A 22,487-nucleotide genomic window follows, 5' to 3' on the forward strand; every position below is an offset into this window, starting at 1 on the left:
TGCTTGTTCATGACCCTGTAAAAGTATTTTGTAGAAAATCGTGTTTATTGTGATGTTTATTGTGTTGAACTGAAATGAGTAAACAAACCAAATATGAATGAATGAATTTCGATGCTTTCTCCCATCTAAGCTTCCAGTTAAAACTCAGTCGCTCCACAAGTGAGATGCTCTTGTTGCCATCGCCATCTTTGTTTTATAGCCTATATGTCACTTGGCTGAGGCTGCACCTGCTCAGGCAGCGGTCAGAAACCGGGTACAGCATAAATGCCACAGTATTCCTTTCTCTTCCAGTTCTCCAGATAGCTAAATTGAGTTTCTCAAAATCTGGATAAGGGCTTATCCCGGTTTCTAAAATGTTTACATGAACAAACACAAAATCAGGACACTTAAAAGCGGGAAGAAAAGCAAGGGGAACACAAACAACACATTATTAGCTGTTGCTATGCTAGCCTGAATAGCAAGGTGTATACGTAATGCAGGGTTGCTGGGATACTATATTTGTGACGCTATTTTCTTCCAGCAGAAGTCAGGTTTTTAAACTAAATGTCAAAGAACTAAAAGCCTCTCAGTGTCTTCTAGTAAAACTATATTTTAACAAGATGATTATCAGGTTGCTGTGGTTGTGAATGTCCTTAACTTCTCCCCTGTTTCTGGTCTATTTGACTCTAAATAGGACTAAATGTTTACTGGATCAACATCAACTGAGTAGTAGATTCAAATTTCATTTTCAAAATGTTTTGTAACCAATGAAGTCGCAAGCTGCTGGTCATAAAAAAAAGAAGGATCAAGGCATTTCTACAATGGATTGACTTTTGGAACCAAGATTGTTCAGCACTTCTTGTTTTTATTTTAGCTTTTGACTTTTTTTTAACCTCCTTCTATAAAAGCACTTACATCCCCTTTTTAATGTCAGCGTTTTCTTTTGTCAGACTGTAAATCCCTTTTGGTCGACATTTATTGTTTTTGAACCTGGTCTATAAATTGAGTTCTCAAAAAGGGATCTTAAGATTTGTCAGTTATTCAGTAACATGTGTAACTTGTAAGGAGTAATAAATAAAACATGTCAGCTCCCACAGAGAAATATTAACCTCAACAATGCAGAATAAATACTTCCAATAACATGAATATTTAAATGAGCTTTGTGTTTTAATTGAGATCTCATTGAGGTCACATGTTTAAGCTGCTGAGATTCATTTCCTGCACTAAGAAGTTTATGTTTAAACCCTTTAGTATCCCTGAATTACAACGCACAGAATGAAAACATGAAGTAGTCCTTTTTAACACTCGCCAAGATTTAGAGATTATCATTCCGGGACGTGTGCTGGATTAATATTTCAGTGTGCCATTTCTTTCAGGTTTATGCTAATAGGCTTAATAAATTCAAGGAGTAGGCTGTTAATATGAAGCCATGCATGCAGCTCTGTAGTAGCAACAGTATAGTTGTTAGCACCTTGATCTGTTGGTTAATAAATATCTTTACAGATCCAACAGACTTTAGGTAAAGAAGACTTTGAGAGCCACAATCCAGGAAAACATGCTGTACATTTAATTTTGATACGTTACAGACAATTTTTATGTTTTTGTTTTTTTTTAAATTAAAGCTGTCCTGATTTGGACTAAAACATTCAGTTGTATTAAAATGTTGTTGTTTTTTTAGCTGCAGGCAGATTTGATGTGTTTGTGTTAATATGCAGATATCAGGCTGGTTGTAACTTCACACAGAGATGATTTTGTCTGTTTAACATCCATTCATGAAGCTACTCTTCCACTTTCTGTCCTTGCAACATGGCACGGCTGCAACCAAAACACTAGATTTCCTATGGTGTTAATAATACATTTACTTGACTTTTGATGAGTTCTCACCCTGACAATGAGGATACAAGGAACATAGGGTCAGCACTAATAATATGTTTTTAAAAGGTGAATATTAAAACGGCATAAATTAAAACAAAGGGCAGGAAAAAGTCTGAAGTCGGAGTGAAAAAATCTGGCTCACCACTAAACATTTGAAGAGGTTTTCAGGACTTTTGTTGCTGGTATTAAAGCACCATTTGTTTGAAAAACAAAGATGAAAACCTCCCTGGCAGCACATATGTTGCTAATATAAGTTGAACATTAGAATATATCTATTGAGTTAACCCAGAAGGGACTTTATGCCTAATAGTTTCTGCATAGAATCAATCAAGGATTTTAATTTGAAAATCTTAACCTGATTGATTTTTTGTTATTTTTGTGGCTAAAAACATGGCCTTCGACTTTTTTTGTTTATTATAAGAGTCATTCCATGTGAAAAGAAAACATATTTTTTATTCTTGAATGTGAAAATGTATCTGGTGTGATTTGATCTACTCACCTTGCATCATCCTCGCCCAAAAGCTTTTATTTTGACGGTTCATCCGGAAGTCCTGCACACGCTGGCTACAGTGGCTAGCTTAATGTACTTTGAAAGTTAACTATGGGTACGTGGTAGGTACCTTATGGTTTGTTTCCCTACGTTAATGAGTTTCAAACTTTATAAAGATAATAAGTAAAGGTCAGCGGGACACTCAGGATGCTTCCTCGCAGGCAGGAGCTCGGGATAAAACGTCCCGGAGGAGGACGCAGCAGCTCGGTTATAAACTTTAGGACGACCGTGAGCTCGGGTTCGGTCCGCCGCAGCTCCGCCGTTTTACCGTCTCTGCTCACGTTCCTGGTGATCGTGGCGTCCGGGGGCCTGCTGCTCATGATAGAGAAAGGACTGCTGAACGGTGTGGAGACGCCTCCACCGCGGGGGAACAGCGGCCGGCGGATGGAGCTCCTCCGGCGGGAGGACGGGAGGCACAGCCCGGCCGCTGAGGACGTGGACTCCCAGGTACGGTACTAGTAGGAACCGTCCAGTTCTGCTGGCTGGTGTTACAAAGTGAACGGCTCCTGTGCAGAATTAGGTCGGGATTTAACTCGTGACTTTGTTTATTTCACAATATTATAAATCTGTGTAAAAGATTAAAGGCTCTTTGTTGGGGTTATTATTTAATGACAAACTGAAACAGTCTTCCTGAAACATCCTGGCTTGATATTGTCCTCACCTTGCCTCCATGTTAACCCCGTCACATTCCTTTAGGTTGTCCTATGTTTCATATGCTTTGGTTATAAATTGTGCAAATATTGTGCAAGTTTAAAATTGTGCAATTTAGACAGCGTGTAAATATTGCATAAAACTTATTTTTCTGTCACAGTGGTTTAGAAACTGTTCTCATGGTCGTTTCATTGTTACCAGTTTAATATCGAAGTATCACCACACCCCTACTGCATACATAAAAGAGACCAAGTACTGTCCTCCTATAGCCCACAACAAAGAAACAGAAAACAAATAAAAAAAACAATGGAAAATAAAATCACTCTTCAAAGTTCAGATAAAGGTAGAGTAAAAAAGAACTGCAAACTATTAGCACCACAGTCATCGGAGTAGTTTTTGTAACTAAATCAAAGTTAGTATTTCTGACTCTTGTCCCTCTGCTGTAAAGGAACATTCAAGTTATTAGTGTTACACTTCCATAAGGTTTCAGATAAGTAAAAAAAAAAAAAAGAACAGCACACATTCATATTTTCACTTTTAGTCACTGTAAAGAGTTAACTTGATTTCTTAAAGAGCTCTCTTTCTGAAAGTCAAACACATTCTCAGCAGATGGTCAACATGAGTCTGCTTCTTTGTCTTTCTGAAGTTTAGTTACTGTTACATTTCTAAAAGCAGCTAAGGGATGTGCGCATGGTGGATTAATGTTGGGTCTTGTTAAGTAAAAGAGTACAGCTGTTTTGTGTCTGAAGATAACATTTGTTATGGATTGGCGCTAGACAAAACAGATTGATGGCTGTTTGAAACATGGGGAGTAGGGCAAAGTTATTTAGAACATTTGAAGACACAAAACAATAATGAAACTTAAGTTTCCCTGAATATGAAACACATGAAGCAAAGCGCAGGAAAACATGAGGCACAGAGTTATAAATAAGAACAATAACATTTGTAAAATACAAGACTAAGTGAGGAAAAGTGACGGCTAGTTCAAGGCAACTTTGAGTAAATAAGTTTTCTGTTTTATAGCCTGTTTGAGAATTCTGTTGTTTTGGTGCATTGATAAAAAAAAAAGCTAAGCGTCTGATTTTGTTGTGTGAAAAGTTGTTTTCAGAAACTCTACTGCAGAGCATGTCAGAGGCCGTGAAGGATTATATAACAAAGACCAAGAATAAAGAGACTTGTAAACAAGAAAAGAAACCTTAGAAATCAATGCTGGAAGACACAGAGGAGTGTACAGGTTGGCTCCTTTTGTTGTTCTTGTTTAAAGTCATACTGCAGACCTCTGAATGATGTGTTATTAATCAGAGGATTGTTTTTGAAAACCAGTGTGTTACAGTCCGGTCTACTTTAAATAAACACAAACAGTTTCACAGCAGCTTGTTGGAGAAGCATTTGTTGAACCTTTGCAAGATTTCTTAAATGAGAGAAGCCAAAAATCCCGTTTTTCAATCCAAACCCAAACTGATGCACTGTCATGAAACTGATGACAAAGTTAGGTGTTATTTTGGGACTTGAACTGTATAAAACACGGATGTATTCTCAGTGTTGTCACTCATTCTGAAGAGGCGTCATGAAGCCCAACAATGGAAAAATGTCCATATTGGAAATGCTGACTAATTAATTTAAAGGACGAATATGCAACTTTTTCATCCAGCAGATGTCGCCCTTGAGCACCAGCATGAAACCAAAACAACTCGCACTGCATTGTTGTGTTAGCATGCTAATGCTAGCGATCTTTATTATGCTCGTATCTTCACACTGCATGTAAATTTACCTGAAATGAGCGTGATCTAGAAACACAGTTAAGCAGTGAGTACAGTATGTTATTCTTCTTTTCTCTAGTCCCTCAATTAAACAACTTTTATACTCGAGGGGAGGAGTCAGCCGGCTGTCCGGGCGATGTAAACAAACTGAAGATAGAACTCTGAAAACATCACAGACAGTGGGACTCGGGTGTTACACCCATTGTAGACAGTCATGACTCACAGAGTTATTTTCAGAGGATATACTTGATTTATATTACATTTAAGTGTGAAAAATCACATAGAAAGCCTTTAATAAGAATTCACACTTTTTTACATGTTGGCTCTTTAATACTGAAGGTTACTGCTTGGATTTGTGGATATTGTAGAAATGGCGTTTGTGTGTAAAATTTGTGAAATGCACCTTTGAGTACCTGTTTTTTTTCGGATGTAGATCATCCAGGAGATCCGAAACAGGACCATCAGGACCGTGTGCAGCCAGAAGAACATGCCGCACAACATCTGGACCCTGAGCCCGCTGCAAAGGAAGACGCTGCTGCAGCACGTCTTAGTCAACGACAAGCACCGCTTCCTGTACTGCTACGTGCCCAAAGTGGCGTGCTCCAACTGGAAGCGGGTCCTGAAGGTCCTGAGCGGCGCTCTCGAGAGCGTGGACGTCAACATCAAGATGGACCACCGCAGCGACCTGCTGTTCCTGTCCGCTCTGAAACCCGACGAGATCCGCTACCGCCTGGAACACTACTTCAAGTTCATGTTTGTGCGCGAGCCCATGGAGCGGCTGCTGTCGGCGTACAGGAACAAGTTCGGAGAGATTGTGTCGTACCAGAGGAAGTACGGCGTGGAGATCGTAAAGCGGTACAGGAAAGGCCGCGTGAAAGACGCCTCTGTAACCGGAGACGACGTGACCTTTGCAGAGTTTGTCCGTTACCTGCTGGACGAGGACGTGGAGCGGATGAACGAGCACTGGATGCCCATCTACAACCTGTGCCAACCCTGCGCCGTCTCCTACGACTTCATCGGCTCCTACGAGCAGCTCCACAGCGACTCAGAGTTTGTGCTGCAACGAATCGGAGCGCCCCCTTCTGTTCACTTCCCAGAGAGACAGACGTGGTACAAACCGGTCACCACGGAGACGTTACACTACTACCTGTGCAGCTTGCCTCAGAAACTGCTGAGGGAACTGCTGCCCAAATATATTTTAGACTTTTCCCTCTTCACGTATCCTCTCCCCAACACGACCACTCAACACTGTCGCCATTAAACGTGCAAATCCTTTAGAGAGCGCAGATTATTTTTTATAGAGAATCATTTGTACTATTTTTTATTCTTAGAGAACAAGCAGTGTTTTTATAGCTGTTACATATTTTCACCTGATGTTTTAAATATTATTGGAAAATGCAGATTTTTTTTCTTTTTGAAGAGATGAAAGTTTACTTAGAAACCACTAAAAGCTTGAGATGAGCTGCGGATGACAGGAAACAAAAAGCATGTCAATCACAGAGATGCACTGTCTGTTACTGATCAAACATGTGGATCAGGTGTCCCCCGGACCGGTCGATTCAAATCTATTTGTACTTCTATGTGAGCTGAACGCCATGAAGCCCGGAGCTCACTGAGCGCTTATTTTCAACAAGGAAGATTCAACCTGCCGGCACAGAGAGAACTGTGTGTGATATTTAATTCACCAACAAGTTTTAACGCTGCTTGCAACATCTTTGTTGATTTGCTAAGCCATATTAAGGGGGAGGTTCCAGTACTTTTAAAAACAAAGGCCCAATGTTTTCTGATTTGGGGTCAAAATGAGTGACTGGTAGTTGGTGTTTTATGGGTTGATCCCAGGAGGTCCAAAGTTGTTGTTTTTGTCACCGACAGGCTCATAGTTATATTAAGTGTCTGACAACATTAGACAAAGGATCCTTACAGTCATTTACGTTGATGTTTTTTTAAACCAGAAAAAGCTGTAGAGTCACTCATTGTAAAGCCACTAGATAATATCCTTTAAGGGTTTTTTTGTTACCTCACAGATCACAGGAGCTGCTCGTTTTCCAAAGTCAGTTACATTCAAGTTACTTTGCTTTTTTAATATTTAGTTTGACCCACCTTGATATTCAAGTAGTACACAAACTAACAAAAACAAAAGACAAGCGACTCACACGTCCTGATATCAGCTGATAAGTACAGGTGCTGGTATCGGGGACTGAAATAGTCTTTCTGTGTGTCCCTCATTTCAAAGTGTTTCCCGTCATGCACTGTTACGATTAATGCAACGGTTCAGTATGCATCCATAGAGATGGTAATAAGGTTACAAGACCAAACTTTGTATTATGTTTGTTTTGTCGTCCACACGTTGGAGAAGGTGGAGAGTTCATGTCTGTTTCCTGTGAAGGGGTTTTTCAGCTTCTTCCAATCTTTGTAATAAAAGCTTCATTTTAGAGACAGATATCGTTTTTTTCTTATTTGTTCATCATTTTATTTTTGTGAATAATTTAATAATTTAAACATTATTAAAACATGAATATAAAGCGTTAGAAAACAAATAACCACAGGAATGAATGAATACTTCATTTGCTACATGTTTGAGGTCGTAGTTGGTTTCAGAAACAACACCTCCTCCTCAAAGCTCAGCCGAGAGCTTGGTTTTATTTTTGTTTGGCTGTTAGTGCGGTCGTCAGCTTCAGTGAAGCCCCGGGCAGGATTTCACCCTGGTTCACAAAGTGGCACTGAGATAAGTTTCAGGTTAATCAACACTGAGGCTCACCAGAGTCGTCACAGTTCATGTCCCAACTCGAGACGAGAAGAAAAAAAGCTTCTAGTGGTTTCTGACTCACTGATCAACGCCCTCATTAGTGTTTCTTCTGTTGTTAATCCTTGAAGCTCACACTCCTGCAGAGGGAAAGAAAACAGATATGAACGTGTTGATATCAACAAGGGAGAGATTTCTTAATAGTTTCATTTAGTTGCGAAAGCTTTGACACTTTTTTCAGTAAAGAGAATAAAGAAAAGACCAGTCAAACAGTTTGATTTATAAGATAAATTAAGTTAAAGAGTCCAAAGCCTCACCTGTCTGCTGACTTGTCCGAGGATCGGTTAAGGGTTCGGAGGATGGAGCGGTCAGGAGACGTGTGGTGATGACTGCTGGAGCTGCTGAGAGGTAAAGAACTCTGCAGGGACGAGAAGGAGAGGCCCTGTCTCCGCATCTCCTGCACCGCCCGCTCACTGAGGACACACAGACAAGACAAATTGTTTAAACAGTTTCAACTAAAGTGCTTTGATATTTAGTGCAACAGATCAATTGAAAAGATGTCTCAGGTGAGTTTTTACATCTTCTTCTACACCAACAGGATGCCAACTATAATAATATTTTTTATGTTCCGTCCGTACTGTGCACTGCAGCAACGCAGGGCTGCAGATAATCGTTATTTTGATGAACACTAGATCAGGATTAAGAGACTTGTTCGGTCTAAAAACCTGTGAAAAATAAACATCATCTCCCAAAGAATAACTTTCAAAAGTCCCACCAACACTCATAAACCTGTACACTATGCCTTCAGTCAGAACTGTGAAAGAAAACAGTCGATCATCAGGTGTAAAAAAGCTGGAAACAGGAAGTGTTCAATTTCACTTTTAAAATGACTGAAATGATAACTCCATGATCAGAATAGTTTCAACTTATCTTCTCGTCAAATGAAGAAATATTTTTTGCAGCTCAAAAACAAAATAAAACAAAACCAAGGTGAGTTGAACACATTTGGGTTTTGGACTATTTGAAGACTGATGAGCTCTGGTAATAATTTGATAAACATGTAAAAGGACGAGACCGTGATCACAAGGTTAAGGTCTAAACCAGGGGTGGGCAACAGGCGGCCCCCATCAACCCTCAACGTGGCCCTCAGGTCAATTTTTACATATCAATGAATTGGAAACATGAAGAAAACTTGACAAAATCTGCCATGAAATCATGAAAACCAGAAATATGTCCATGATAATATTTGATCACTGGTATATGTTGAGTTAAATTTGAGACATAATTGACTGTAATCGTTTTTTGTATTTGGCCCAATTTACAATTACAATTTGGCCCTCTGGCAGTAAGAATTCAATGAATGTGGCCCTTGCTGTCACCAAAGTTGCCCATCCCTGGTCTAAACACTTTGGGTGGTTTTCTTGTGCTTCTCACTTTATGAAAATAAAACGTGAATTAAATGATTTTGTAACTTCAGTTTGGTTAAATTATTTTTCTATGAAAAGGTTGAATCAGTTTGTAACATTTGAATTCAACTTCTTAAAGGGTTAGGTATGAGTCAATGAAAAGTGTATAATCATCTTAATCTTCAGCCTTTACAGTCAGTGTGTAACTTATTCTTTGATATATTTGTCAATTATTTAATCCTTCATTTCATTACGGAAGTTACAACTACAATGTTTTAATATTTTATTTCCCCCTTTGTGAGGAAGAAATGTTAATGAGGACCAAAATAAACTTTCCGGTGCTTCTTCTTAAAAACAAATGTTAGTTTTAGGCCTAATAGAGGATTGTTAAAAAGTAAAGAAATTAAACACTCTGAATTAAATTCATAAACTAAAGAAATTGGGAAACTTTCTGCTGGTTTCAAACAAACTTGGAAATTTTCCATAACAACTCTACATCATGCTAATTCCCAGAGAATAAGTAAGACGTTTTCTGCTTTAATATTTCAGGGAAAGACTAGATTTTAATTTTTTTTAACACTGGTGCTACTGAATATATTACATTTATTTGATATTTTTTCAGTGATCACAGTATTGATAAGATGAAATGATGACAGATGCAGTTTCCATGCAGCCTTGGTTCCTCTAAACAAACAGGACTTGTGTGCTTGAGTCAGCATCACAGTTAAGAGACACTTTTCTCACCGTTCGAAACGTTCTGAGGTCAGCTGTCTCTTCAGGACGTCCATCTCCGTCTGCAGCTGAGAGACTTTACCGCGGAGCTGAGAAACCTCCCTGCTGTGCTCCACACTGAGTGAATTTACACCAACGCACAACAAATTACAATCAAATTCTGACGGAGAACATAAATCGGTTTATTTAATCCGAGTTATTTTAATGGATTTGTACGTTTTGCTGTCGGCCAGGGTCAGCCTATCACGTAGGACCTTCAGCTCAGACTCCCTCTCGCTGGCCGTCAGATGGGTTTGGAACTCTTTGTGCCGATTGGAGGAGAGGAGCGTCTCCAGGTTACGGACGGTCAACCGCTCACTGGCCAGCTGTTTCTTCAGCAGCTCGGCCTCTGAGCGAACGTCCTCGAGCTCTCCTGTCAACTAAAGAGCATTCAGATGTGTTTAATAGAAAGCAGAACGATCACCTGCTGCTGCTAACCTACACGTGTTATGTTTAGTCCTCACCCTCTCCAGATCCATGCTCCTGGAGGTGAGCTGCCGGGCCGTGAGCTCCTTCCCGGAGTCCAGTTTGACACACAGCTCCCTGACAGAAGCCAGATCTGAGAGGAGAGCCGCCTTCTCCTCCTGAGCTTTGTGGAGCTCCTCCTCCAGTCGGGACATCCCGCGAGCAAGCGACGACACCTGAGCATCGTACGCCTGCAGGGCCTGAGTATGCTAAAATAAAATCAAACACCCGTCAGATACCGCTAAAGACAACATTTTATCTTACATTCTGACAGTGCCACAAAATGTTTAAGTGTCTGTAAAAAAAATGATGAATTAGGGTGTTTCAAAGAAACAAAAACAAAGGTGTAGGCCTAAAGTTATTGAAACACTTGTATAATTTAAGTACTATGTAAACAAATATTCCATTGATGCACAAAATGTATCTGTGGGGATCAATCAACCGGTATGACAAAAAGACAATTCAGCCTGAACTTTCAGGCTTCTTAATGTATATTTCGTTTGATGTGGAATTTTAGTTTATTTTGGAGTTATAAAGGGATTAATTAAAGGGATATTTTTGATATAATTAAATTGTTTGGTGACGCAATGCTCCGTGTGGGGTATACATTACTTTGGGGATTTCACAAACAAATATAAAATAAGTACTGGGATAAGCTGTGTTTGGTTAAACGTATTCATTTTTGGGGTTTATTTAATTCACGATAATTTAAACTAATTTTTCCGGACGAATCCCTGGTGTAATTTAATACTGATTGTAAAAGGTCAAGTGTTACAACATAATAGGATAATATTTGTAACCTTTTACGTGTCTTGAATAGATATTAGAAATACATTTTTCTCAAGATGTTATGCATCAGCTGCTTCTTTCTCCACTGGTGTCACCTGCAGTTGTAAACATTTTTATTTGATGCTTTTCGATACCACATGTTTAAAATCAATGCTTTCTCAGTTATTTTGATAGTATCGAAAAGTGCCAAAGCTTTAAAAGAATGTCTATTTTCAAACCACAGGTGCTTAGGAGAGGAATGATACATACAATCGAAAACAAGAAGTTTCCCGATATTGGGTGCCTATTTTTGTTGTTATGGAAACAGGTATCACTATTTTTTTATTTGACTATTATCCTTTTAAAGTTTAAAATCCAGGTAACACCACCACCCCCCTCTCACCTGCTGTATTTCTCTCTCCTGGTGTCCGATGGTGTCTCGGAGGTGTCGGCGCTCCGTGTCTGAAGAGAGCAGCTCCAGACGTATGGAGTTATTCAGACCTTCAGCCTGCTGCAGCTTCTGCTCCCGCTGCTCCACCTCAGAGTGAGCCGTCATGAAACGCTCCAGCAGGTCCCTGTTCTCCTGCTCCTGTGGGGTCAACACGGAGGAGTCAGCTGGCAAGAAAGAAGAAAGGTGACACAGGAGGTCCAGAAACAAGACACTCCATGAAACGTTTTCCACTTGCCTTTGAGGCCATCACTTTTTCTATTCGAGACACTTCTGATATGTACGAGTGGACCCTCATCTTCAGCTCATCCCTCTCATGCAGAGCCTCCTCCATCTCCACATGGACAGCCTGAACACAGACACACATCATGAGCAGCAGTACAGACACTGAAGAACACATCCCTGTGGTTTATCACATACTTGATTCTCTCTGGTCATTGTAGCCAGGTCGTCCTGCAGCCTCCTGTTCTCTCTGATGGTGATCTCTTTGTCCCTCCTGAGTCCACTCAGCTCCTCCTGACCAGCCTCCAGCTGCCTCCTCAGGCTGCCAATCTCCCTCTCTCGACTGTTTAGTGCCCCCTGCAGCTGGCTGTGAGGATCAAGCATTAATATTAAACTCAATATAATTTATTAAACTGGGAAAACATGATTAAATTAGCCAACATTTTACTTGAATATAAGATTTTTCATCGTATGGCTCCCCCTCCACTCAATGAATTCATTAAACAAAATCTAAACACATCTACCAGAGCATCTGCAAGAGGGGATTGAAAAATTCCATGTATAAAAAGTAGTTTTGGGCAGTCAGTCTTTTCTTATCGAGCAGCACATACTTGGAATACTATACCCACAGAACTAAGAAACATCACATCTCTTAAATCCTTTTCTAAATCTATAAAACAATGGCTATTCAAAAATAAAAAAAAATCTGGATTAATGTACTTTGTCTTTACTTGTAGTCTGTGCGCTTATGCTCCTTGTCTGTGCTTATATATGCTCCTTGTCTGTGCTTATATATGCTCCTTGTCTGTGCTTATACTGTATATGCTCCTTGTCAGTGCTTATACTGTATATGCTCCTTGTCAGTGCTTATACTGTATATGCTCCTTGTCAGTGCTTATACTGTATATGCTCCTTGTCAGTGCTTATACTGTATATGCTCCTTGTCTGTGCTTATACTGTATATGCTCCTTGTCTGTGCTTATACTGCATATGCTCCTTGTCAGTGCTTATACTGCATATGCTCCTTGTCAGTGCTTATACTGCATATGCTCCTTGTCTGTGCTTATACTGCATATGCTCCTTGTCTGTGCTTATACTGCATATGCTCCTTGTCAGTGCTTATACTGTATATGCTCCTTGTCAGTGCTTATACTGCATATGCTCCTTGTCTGTGCTTATACTGCATATGCTCCTTGTCTGTGCTTATACTGCATATGCTCCTTGTCTGTGCATGGTGCTTTTGTCTGTGTTTAAATGCTCATGTATTTAAATGTGCTATATGTTACACATTTTTATTTTATGTCTGTGTGCTGCTTTATCAATTGCTTCCATGCGTATGTGTTATGTTTTAACTAACACTTGTGTTGTTTTATTTGTTATGCTTATGTGTTCTTGTGTCTATGTTTTTGTGCTTCATTTTCCTGTATGCTTTTTAATGTTTTCTTAAATGTCATCAACCTGCCAGGGACTGCAGATGAAAATTAGCCTGCATGGCTAAATCTGGCACATTTACATGTGTGACTTCGTTGCTATTGTTAATTAATGTGCGTTGTCCCTTTTAAATAAAGAAATGAAAATCAAAAATATCACCAAATAGATTTAGTATTTTTTTTAGCATTAAGTTGTATAAAAAAAATACTTACGCTAGTGCGTTGTCCATGTTTGTGACTGTGAGTCTCACGTCTTCAACCGTCTTCTCCTGTGAATAATAAAGCCTCGTTAGTCCCCCTAAAGACAATTCATCCATTTATATCTGAGGGAAACTGTCTCGCTTGAAACAGAGTCTGCTGTATGACTTTATAGCTCACCCCATATATAATACATATATATATATATACACTAGTGTGGGGCCAAGTGGGGGACTCGATGACGCACTGGGGCTCCCTAGCATAATCCCACCCCCCCTAGCTCTACAAAGATATAAAAGCACCATTCCATTTCCATTTCCTAACTCCAACTCAGAAACTCACAGAAACTTCAGTAGCCTTTAAAAAACAAACCATTCATTTCCTGCTTGGCCAATTAACCAATGCGCCATCACCATAAGAGCTTATTTTCCTTTCTTTCCTTCTTGCACATTTCTTTCAAAATGTATATTTTGTTAATTAACTTATCATTATGTACTGTCTGTTTTTCCATTGATATATTAGGTTTTTTTTTTTTTTTTGCTTTTTAAGAGCAATAAAATAAAAAATAAAAAAAATAAAAAAGTTTAGAGTGTTTATTATCAACTTAGTCTTGTTTTTGTGTCATAAAATCAATCACACCGCGATAGTATTGTGCAAGCTCTATCTGTTGACATGTTGTCCCTGTGACCTAAATTCTTGCTCTGAGGCCTTTGACAGATGAGAGAGACGTGTATTCCCAATGAGTGGGCGGGGTTTAGTAACATTGAACGGACACGCCCACAGCATCCCAGTGCAGAGATGACAGCCTAATTTTTCATGATTTAGAAATTTACTGCAGTTTATGCTTAGCAATTTTTTTCATGACTGAAATTTGGCCTGGTGGTTCACACTCAGTCTTCTGTTGTATAAAAATCCTAAACTTCTTCTTTTTTTTTTTTAAATGCTTCACACAGACCTTAAAGAGAAAATCTACATCCAATCTTTAAAGAAACTCTTGTAATATTTAGAAGGTTTCTTTCGGTTACAGTTACCTTCTTAGATAACTCCTCCTGGAGAACAACCAGTTTTTCAGTCTTTTGATCCACCTCATCCTGCAGAGCATCTTTCTCTCTATCCAGGGCAGAGATGGATTTCTGCAGAGCTGACACCTCCTCTTTGTGCTTTGAGCCTTGCTGACTCAGCTCCTCTGTCAGATGGGACAAAAAAATCAAACAAACAGCCAAAGAGAGGAAACTAAACAACTCATATCAAGTGTAGCAGCCCCAGAAATATTCACCTATTCTCTTCTCCAGGTTGTCTATCAGCTCGTGTGCAGCGTGCAGCTCGTTCATCTTCACAGACAGCCTGTGCTGTGTGTCAGACAGTGACTGCTCCATCTGCTCCTGCAGCAGCCTACACACACACACACACACACACACACACACACACACACACACACACACACACACACACACACACACACACACACACACACACACACACACACACACACACACACACACACACACACACACACACACACACACACACACACACACACACACACACACACACACACACACACACACACACACACACACACACACACACACACACACACACACACACACACACACACACACACACACACACACACACACACACAGGGTTACTACAGCTCATTTAGTTTGAAAACTTTTTTTATTTTCCCACACACACACACACACACCTCAGAGCGTTGGACTCCGCCCTCTGCTGCGTGACCTCCTCTACACCCTGAAGGAGCGCAGCAGACCGAACCTTCAGCTCCTCCTCCGCAGCCTCCCTGTTCTCCTTCAGCAGACACACCTGAGACCGCAGGTCCAGCCTCTCCCGCTCCAACTACACAACAAAACACACACCAGATGCAACCTTACAGCAACTCTAACCCATTCAGTCCAGACAGATTTACAGAGCACATCGATGTAGAGAGAAATGTGTTTCAGACATAATGAAGAATTTATCTGAGGAAAATTTTCATTTTTTAAATCTTTGTCAGGCTCACACTCTTTACGGAGATCTCCAGGTCCAGAATCCTCCTCTCCTCTCTGTCTGTGAGAGCTGAAGTCTGAGCAACCTGCAGACAGATTACTCAACTAGTTAATAATAATAATGTGTAAATGTGAATTTTATCTACAGTTAAAGTAACACCGCAACAAGAGATTCTTTTTTATCAACAATCTATCAATTATATATCTGCAAAGACATTCAGATATCTTCGTTAATGGATACATTGTTATGCCAAATAATATACAATGATGTGATCAAATGTTTATTTGTATTGATGGAAAAGTAAAGAATTAAAAAAAACAAAAAAAATTCAACTGATGTTATCTCATTCTTTTAATCTAATTTCACATTTTAGGATAAACTCAACAAATGACTTAAGACTGTATTATTACCAACAAGCTAACAATCAAAGGTTTAGATGTTCAAGGTTTCTTTATAAGGACCTACTTAAAGGTACATTTGCTGTGCAGACGGGATAAAAACATTACAGTGATGCTGATTCTCAGTTCAAGGGACGTTCGGGCAAAACACACCGACTAAAACGTTTAATATATCCTTCGATGGTAAAAGTACATCATCTTGTGCTGCTATAGCTGCAGGTACAAAAGTGTTTCTGTAGCGTTTTGTTTCCTATGTGGAAACCAAAAGCCAAAAAAGAAGAAGAGGATGAAACTCAGTTTAAAGAATGAAAACTGACATGGAGAACAGAGCTCTGGTTGAGCTTGACCTTTAACCTTGCTTTCTCATTTATTATGTTGTATGTTGTTTTGTCCCCCTCTGCTGGTTGTAATATGTAACTGTTAGTAACCAGTTGACTGATTTTGTCTAGGGTGTGTATGGTTGGGGGTAATTGAGGACGGTGCAGATAAGGAGGCAGAGACTGCCCGGCTCTCTCTCACTCTCTCCTTGGCTCCTGAGAGTCTATAGTGTTAATGTTGGCTGAGTCATCTGGTAGAGGGTTTATCCCTTTCTCGCAGCTTTGGTTCAGTGTTTTAAGGGATCCTGTGGCCTTGTGGTAGAGGGTGAGTGCCCAGTCCGATGGCCCTGTGTGGGCTGGCTTGGGTGACTGATCTTTCCTTTTTGTTTTGTTTTGTAAACCAGACTTCCAGCTTATAGTTTTGTTGTTTCTTGGTCAAATATTTATGTTGTTAACAATTTCGGATTGTAAAAATAAACCTTTTTCTTGAAATGATTTAACCTGACTGGTTGATTTATGTTCGACTCGTAACTCGTAACACATTTGAAAATTTGATGAAGAAATGTGTAGGAAAGTAGAAATTGTTTTTTTTTTTTATCCCTGAAATCGTGCATTAAAAATCATGGACACCATGAAAGGCATCAGAGTGGGACAAACCTTCAGTCTCTCCATCAGTGTGTCTCTCTCAGTCGTCACCTGCTGCATTTGGATTTCTGCCCGATTGAGCTCCTCCTTCAGGTTCACGAGGTCATCGGACAGATCTGAGCTACGGGCCAACCTCAGCTCATCCTGAACCTGAGACAACAACAAAAGAAAATCAAGTCTCTAACGTTGTAAAAACAATGTTCAAACTTGTACATTCGGGTCGTCAAGACACCAGAATTTGAAGACAAATATCCAAAATCTGTTTGGATAGCAAGGCAACAAAAATAGAGAAGTCCTCAGCATCATTATTGGGTATTTTTTGTTTTTAACTATCAATAATTGCAGGCAATATTGTCATGCAATCATTCCTCTCCTACGCACCCGTCTTATGAAACAGATGCAGTCTTTTTAAGTTTCTGTGCTCAATGATGCTATCGTTCATTAAAATTAAAGTTTGTTTAAAAAACACGTGGTATCAAAAAGTATTAAAGTATTGAACATTTTGACATCCTAACTAGTTGATATTTCTCTCACTAACCTGTTTGAAAAGCTTTTTGAAATGGTCTCTCTCCGTGCTGAGAACCTTCACATTGTTCTGGATCTCCTCCATGTGCCTCTCAAAGTCCAGCAGAGCGGCCTTCAGCTCGTCTCTCTCCTTCAGCACGCGGAGCAGCTCGGACTCTGCAGCACCGCCCTGGAAATATGAAGCCGTCACATGAATGCTCTTTTTCAATTTAACAGATAATAAATCAGGATTTTTCTTTTTTTCCTTTCTGTCCTCTCTTACCCTCCTCACTTTGGACCGAGGACTCCTGCCTGGACTACGACTGGGGCTTGAATCCAGACCAGCAGCTCTTCTGACGCCCTTGTAGCGCTCGGCCTCCTGCCGATAATAATCTCTCTCCTCCTCTAGACTTTTAACAAATGCATCCAGATGTGATGGGGAGCGTTCTCTTCCACACACACCATGTTTGGCCCGCATGGCTTCCAGCTCCAGAACCAGGTCTTTGTCTGGGTGAGGAGTTTGTTAAACATTAATGTCAACACTTACAAAGCCACAGCAAGAAAAAGAGCATTCAACAGAATCAAACTGCTTCTAACCAGCTGCCGTCATTTTCTCCATTTTCTCCTGCAGCCTGATTTTCTCCTCCTCCAGGAAGTTCACCAATCCCTCCATCTTCTCGTTCTGCTCTTTGAGCTCCGACAACTCGTCTCTCAGGCGGTCTTTTTCAAAGTCACGTTCTGACTGCTCCTGAATTTAATCATTTCAATCAGATTTGGTTACAAAGCAGAACAGGTACAGAGGTTTAAGATTGATAGATTTTTAATATCTGAACATACTCTTCTTGTTTTTGTGATTATATCCTCCAGGTTCTCAATGATTTTTTGCTGCCTCAGCAGTTCTTTCTGTCGGCAAAAGAGATTCAAAGAAAGAGTTTATCACGTGTCAACACTGATGCACATTTTGTTACCAAATAAACCGTTTACATTCAATATCATACAAATTCAAATAGCCAGACATATTTAAGATATACTGATCTATATATTCATGACCTGCATAGATAAAGATACACATTTTGACTTCCTTTCTGCTTTCTCATGTTCTTACTTTAGCATCATGCAGCTCCATGTCAGCCGTCTCTAACACTCGCTCCTTGTCCATCTCCATCCGCTTGGCCAGGTCGTCGATGTGCGTCAGCTCTTCACACAGCTCCAGGTTCTTCAGAGACAGGTTGGCGACTTCTGTGGTGGCATCCATCTTCTTCTGCTGCAGCCCCTCTACCTTCTCCTGCAAAGTCCTGTTGGACTCCTGCAGGTATTCAATCTGTAGAACGCAGCAAAGCTTGTAGAGACATCAATCATGCAGGTTACAGTTCTTCCAGATAACAAGGCTCAGCATCAAGTTAAAACCATGGTCATATTAGTGTTTTAAAGATACTTTGGGATCTAAATGACTTAAAGGCTTTGGTATTATTTAAGTTCACTGCTTCAGCTGCCACTGAATAATCAACATCATCTTAGCAGGCAAATGTTCCCCATCAAAGTACGTCCAATAAAGAGCACCTTTTTGCAATCGACAACCTAAAATTGTGATTCTAGATATACAGCAATATTACAGACAAGATCCCCATGTAGCCAGAAACAGTCACAACATCACTCTATTCAAAGACAGCAGACAGCACATCTGGTCTAATGCTGCCTGGAGAGGTAGGTTGGTTTGTCTTTTTGTCTGAACCTGTTGTTAAAATACTTATTTAGGACTCACCATGAACACACAAACAATCACACAACAAGCTAACCGAAAAGGCTGCAGTAGACCAGTAACTCCATTATTCTTCAAGGTTAAAATATTGTTTTAGTCAATTGAGTCTGGTGGATTGGAAGAGAGCGACGCAATCTATTTCTGTCAGGATCTTTTCTGTCATGTCTCAGAACAATCAGAAGCACTTTTTGATGCACTATGGTAGTACTTCACATTAGCCAATTTGTTTACTCCATTGATTACAACGCAGCAATCATAAGACCTTCAGAGGCTGAAGTAAACTACTGGAGAACTTTTAAAAGCTCTAACCCTTTTCAACATATAAAAACAACAGCTCAGTTTTAAAAAAAATAATTGGAGAGCCAACCATGACAGAAAATCCACGTGTTTACAAATCAGGGTAAATATCCTACATGATCGCTTTGCTTACCTGAAGGTTAAGATGGTCGATCAGTTTCTCGTTACTGATGTTTTGAGCCTCGAGGGAAATAACATCATGAGGCCGTCCTCCGTGAAGAGTGCGATTAAGCCGCTCGATCTCTCTGTCCCTCTCTTCCACCTTAAACACAATAACGTGCTTATTACCTCTAAAACAACATTTAACATGTGAAAATACTCCAATAATTGTATTTCTTACCTGATTATTTAAGTGTTTTATATATTCTTGAGCATTTTCCAGCTCAAGTTTGACCTTTATGATGTCTTCCTGAAGCTCATTAATTCTGCAAATACAGATAAAGGAATAAGTCAAAAATGAAGACATATACAATCCTCACATCCAAAAAGAACACAGTTTAACTGTCAACAAACCTTCCATCTGCCAGCATCAGCAGGTCAGCGATGTACGGATCATCAGGCTGAGAGACAGGGTATGCTGAAGTAGAAGAGGACGGTATAAGCTCATCAATCTGCATTCTCTGACGTCTGAAAGGGATGCTGCGCTTCTTTCCACCTGTGAAAGTGTATCAGAGGAGAGAAGGATTCAGTTATTTATAGATTCATCTAGAGATCTGATCTATGCGCCTCATGAACAATGTTTCATGACAAAAGCACAGACATGTTTCAGCAGAAAAAGAAAAGTCAGAGACAGAGCTCAGGTTCAAAGCTCCTGGTGTTACCTGGCGTCTGCACCACAGCCTGCATGTTCTTCTCCTGCAGCTGCTGGATGCGTTCAGCTTTAGCTTTGCTGTCCTTCTCCAGGCAGCGGACTTTGTGCACATACTGATTATTCAAAAACTTCAGGTCGGACGTGTCGTGGTCTAGTTTTCGAATGTGAGTCTTGAGCTCTGAAACAAGATGCAGGAATTTGAATGTGCACAAGGTCGGAAATTAAGTTTTTTTTCCTCACTTGGTCACCAAAAAATGTCACCTAGCCTTTCATTTAATATTGGGAGTCACCTCCTAAGTCTATATAGTAAACTTTCAAACTGTAAACAATGATACAGTGGTTAAAATATGGATTATCTATGGCAACCTTAGTTATAAAACACTTTTTATTTTTATCCTTTTCAGATACACCTGCTATGGTGTTAGCTGAACCAAGATATTTCTATTTCTAGTGGACATGTTTCCTGTATTTTGAAGGTGGCTGTTGCTAATTTCATTCCCGATGCCTGGGGTCCAGGTTGTGGGATAGAGCTTGAGCCTGTAGGGAGAAAGGGGGGTGGTGGTTTTACCTCTGGTGACTCGGTCCTTCTCCTCCTTCAGCTTCAGAAGCTCGAGGTGAAGCTCATTGTTCTCCCTGACAGCTCGAGCATTCTCTGCCCTGTATGGCTCCAGGAGAGCATCGATGTTTCTGCTCTCTTTCTCAGTTTTCCCTGTTGACAGTTTGGCATTGCGCAGGCTTTCAGTAGTGTGGACCAGGTCACTGTAATACATAAGAAGACACATCTCATCACTAACAGCTCATCACGTTATTGATGAAGAAGAGCAGGTGCAGGTTGGATTAAATGATTTACCTGAACAGTTTCTCCACCAGTGGCAGTGACTCTATCCCCAGCGGCTGTTTGTAGCCCAGCTGGTCCAGACGTTTCCTCAGATTGACAAACTTCCTCTCTGCGCTGCTGTTCATGGCTGCGATGTGGCACTAAAACGAACATTAAACACTTACACTACTGTGGAATAAACATTACAGATAGGTAAGGACTTGTGTTGCGATAGGTTAGCTCATACACACACAGGAAATGTACAGGATCAGTGGTCGGGGCTGAGCAACTAACGGTCCAGCAGGTGGCAGAGGCCAGAACTCTGAACAAACTGGGTTCAATAATGACCAACCCCACTCACCCACTCCACGCCCTGAAGGTGATCAAGAGCAGCACCTTCAGTCAGAGACTGATTGCACCAATGTGCAAAACTGAGAGACACAGGAAGTCTTGTATACCAGCTGCTATAAGGTTTGATAATGCACAAATTAGTATTTTTTATTGTATTTTAACTTATTAAGTATGGAAGCTATCTGATGAAATGTGTGGTGTTATGTCTGTCTTGAAGCTGTTGTGGCACTGTAATTTCCTGTAAAGGATTATTAAAGAATCTATCTATGGTTAAACTGAAAGTTAAGCTGGTTTACCACATGTGTTCTTATTTATCTGATGTTGGCTAACTTTACATAGCTAGCTTAAAGGCTAGTAAACAAGTGTTAGCATTACATGAAGATACAAGCTTCCTGTAGCATTAGCCGGTTACTTTAGCATTAGCTACATTAGCTTGTAGCATTAGCACGTAGCATTAAGCGTCCACTTACCTAGCTTGATAGGACGCTGCTATCCTGACAGCTAGCTTCCGTTAGCCTAACTAACGTCAACTTCGAGCATCTTCACCGGCATAAACGTCTTGTCAGAATCCGTATCTTTCACCAGAGATGCATTATGGCTTGATTTATGGTTCTTCGTTAATGTTAAATAGTGAAAAACGCTGGAGTTGACAGCTTTCCGCGGTAAAGTGGTTTGAAAAGAGCGCCGATGAGCTCCGGTTTGCATTCGTCACCATGGAGACTGGAGCACCGGGATAGCGCGTGCTTTGTGAACCGGCGTTGACCGTACAGAAGGAGGAGGGGGCGGGGTCAGCTGAGGCCATAAACTATACAAAAGCGCATTGCTGAAACATTTCAAGCAACACCTGGTGTGTTACATGTTAATTGAAACAACACATTTTGATCATTAAATTTCATATTGTTTGTGAAATGTAATGATCAAAATGTGTTGGGTTTTTTTTGTTAGTTTTTTTTGTTTTTGTTTTTCTCTAAATTCTTTGTTTTTAATATTATTACTGATTGATTGATTGATTGATTACATTTATTTCAGACATATCAAATAAAATCAAACATATCAAAAATACAAAACAAAATGAAAATCACGAAAATACAATAAACAAAAAACAATGTTCAAATTATTTCACAAAAAAAGAAAAAGAAAAAGCAAATTACATATATTCAACTGATATGCCTGAAAAGGAGTAGGAAGAAGTATACAACTACTAAAACTTTAACTATTACTTAAAACAATAATAGCAATTGTTACAATTAGATATATTACAAGTGAATAGACACTGGATTTGTGTGTTCTTTCTCTTATTTCTTTCTCAATC

At 40.0% G+C, this 22,487-nt stretch overlaps 2 protein-coding genes across 5 annotated transcripts; one reads left to right on the forward strand and one right to left on the reverse strand.

Moving 5' to 3' along the window:
* Positions 1 to 2,409: 2,409 nt before the first annotated feature.
* Positions 2,410 to 6,464, forward strand: chst14 (carbohydrate (N-acetylgalactosamine 4-0) sulfotransferase 14). Its single transcript, XM_061028785.1, has 2 exons — positions 2,410 to 2,851; positions 5,249 to 6,464. The coding sequence occupies exons 1-2, from the start codon at positions 2,552 to 2,554 to the stop codon at positions 6,074 to 6,076; spliced, it is 1,128 nt and encodes a 375-aa protein (XP_060884768.1). The 5' UTR covers positions 2,410 to 2,551; the 3' UTR covers positions 6,077 to 6,464.
* A 467-nt stretch (positions 6,465 to 6,931) lies between these two features.
* On the reverse strand, positions 6,932 to 21,916 carry cep135 (centrosomal protein 135). 4 transcript variants are annotated; one of them, XM_061028824.1, is made up of 26 exons: positions 21,646 to 21,915; positions 20,858 to 20,985; positions 20,576 to 20,766; positions 20,018 to 20,185; positions 19,710 to 19,851; positions 19,537 to 19,621; positions 19,330 to 19,458; positions 18,246 to 18,461; positions 17,978 to 18,043; positions 17,738 to 17,888; positions 17,424 to 17,647; positions 17,175 to 17,330; positions 16,649 to 16,786; positions 15,290 to 15,361; positions 14,975 to 15,126; positions 14,543 to 14,658; positions 14,298 to 14,452; positions 13,282 to 13,337; positions 11,837 to 12,005; positions 11,662 to 11,765; positions 11,372 to 11,564; positions 10,200 to 10,409; positions 9,913 to 10,115; positions 9,709 to 9,813; positions 7,876 to 8,031; positions 6,932 to 7,698 (listed from the first exon to the last, which is right to left on the reverse strand). In XM_061028824.1, exons 2-26 carry the CDS (start codon positions 20,968 to 20,970, stop codon positions 7,677 to 7,679), a joined length of 3,492 nt encoding a protein of 1,163 aa, XP_060884807.1. In that variant the 5' UTR covers positions 20,971 to 20,985; positions 21,646 to 21,915; the 3' UTR covers positions 6,932 to 7,676. The 4 variants fall into 4 exon arrangements, with proteins under 4 accessions (XP_060884807.1, XP_060884781.1, XP_060884790.1 ...); XM_061028798.1 differs by having other exon boundaries at positions 17,175 to 17,647; positions 21,646 to 21,916; XM_061028807.1 differs by lacking the exon at positions 21,646 to 21,915 and adding an exon at positions 21,078 to 21,596 and having other exon boundaries at positions 17,175 to 17,647.
* Positions 21,917 to 22,487: the final 571 nt, after the last annotated feature.

Source organism: Labrus mixtus, chromosome 3 (assembly GCF_963584025.1).
Source record: "Labrus mixtus chromosome 3, fLabMix1.1, whole genome shotgun sequence".
Lineage (NCBI taxonomy): Eukaryota > Metazoa > Chordata > Actinopteri > Labriformes > Labridae > Labrus > Labrus mixtus.

Bases quoted from the DNA above. Each gene is read 5' to 3' on its own strand.
- cep135 (XM_061028798.1), bottom strand. From the start codon at position 20,970: ATGAACAGCAGCGCAGAGAGGAAGTTTGTCAATCTGAGGAAACGTCTG. The intron at 14,659-14,974 runs GTGTGTGTGTGT...GTGTGTGTGTAG, and splicing joins GCGGAGTCCAACGCTCTGAG to GCTGCTGCAGGAGCAGATGG. The intron at 11,565-11,661 runs CTCAAAGGCAAG...CTCCGTGTTGAC, and splicing joins CGAATAGAAAAAGTGATGGC to CCCACAGGAGCAGGAGAACA.
- chst14 (XM_061028785.1), top strand. From the start codon at position 2,552: ATGCTTCCTCGCAGGCAGGAGCTCGGGATAAAACGTCCCGGAGGAGGA. The intron at 2,852-5,248 runs GTACGGTACTAG...TTTCGGATGTAG, and splicing joins CTGAGGACGTGGACTCCCAG to ATCATCCAGGAGATCCGAAA.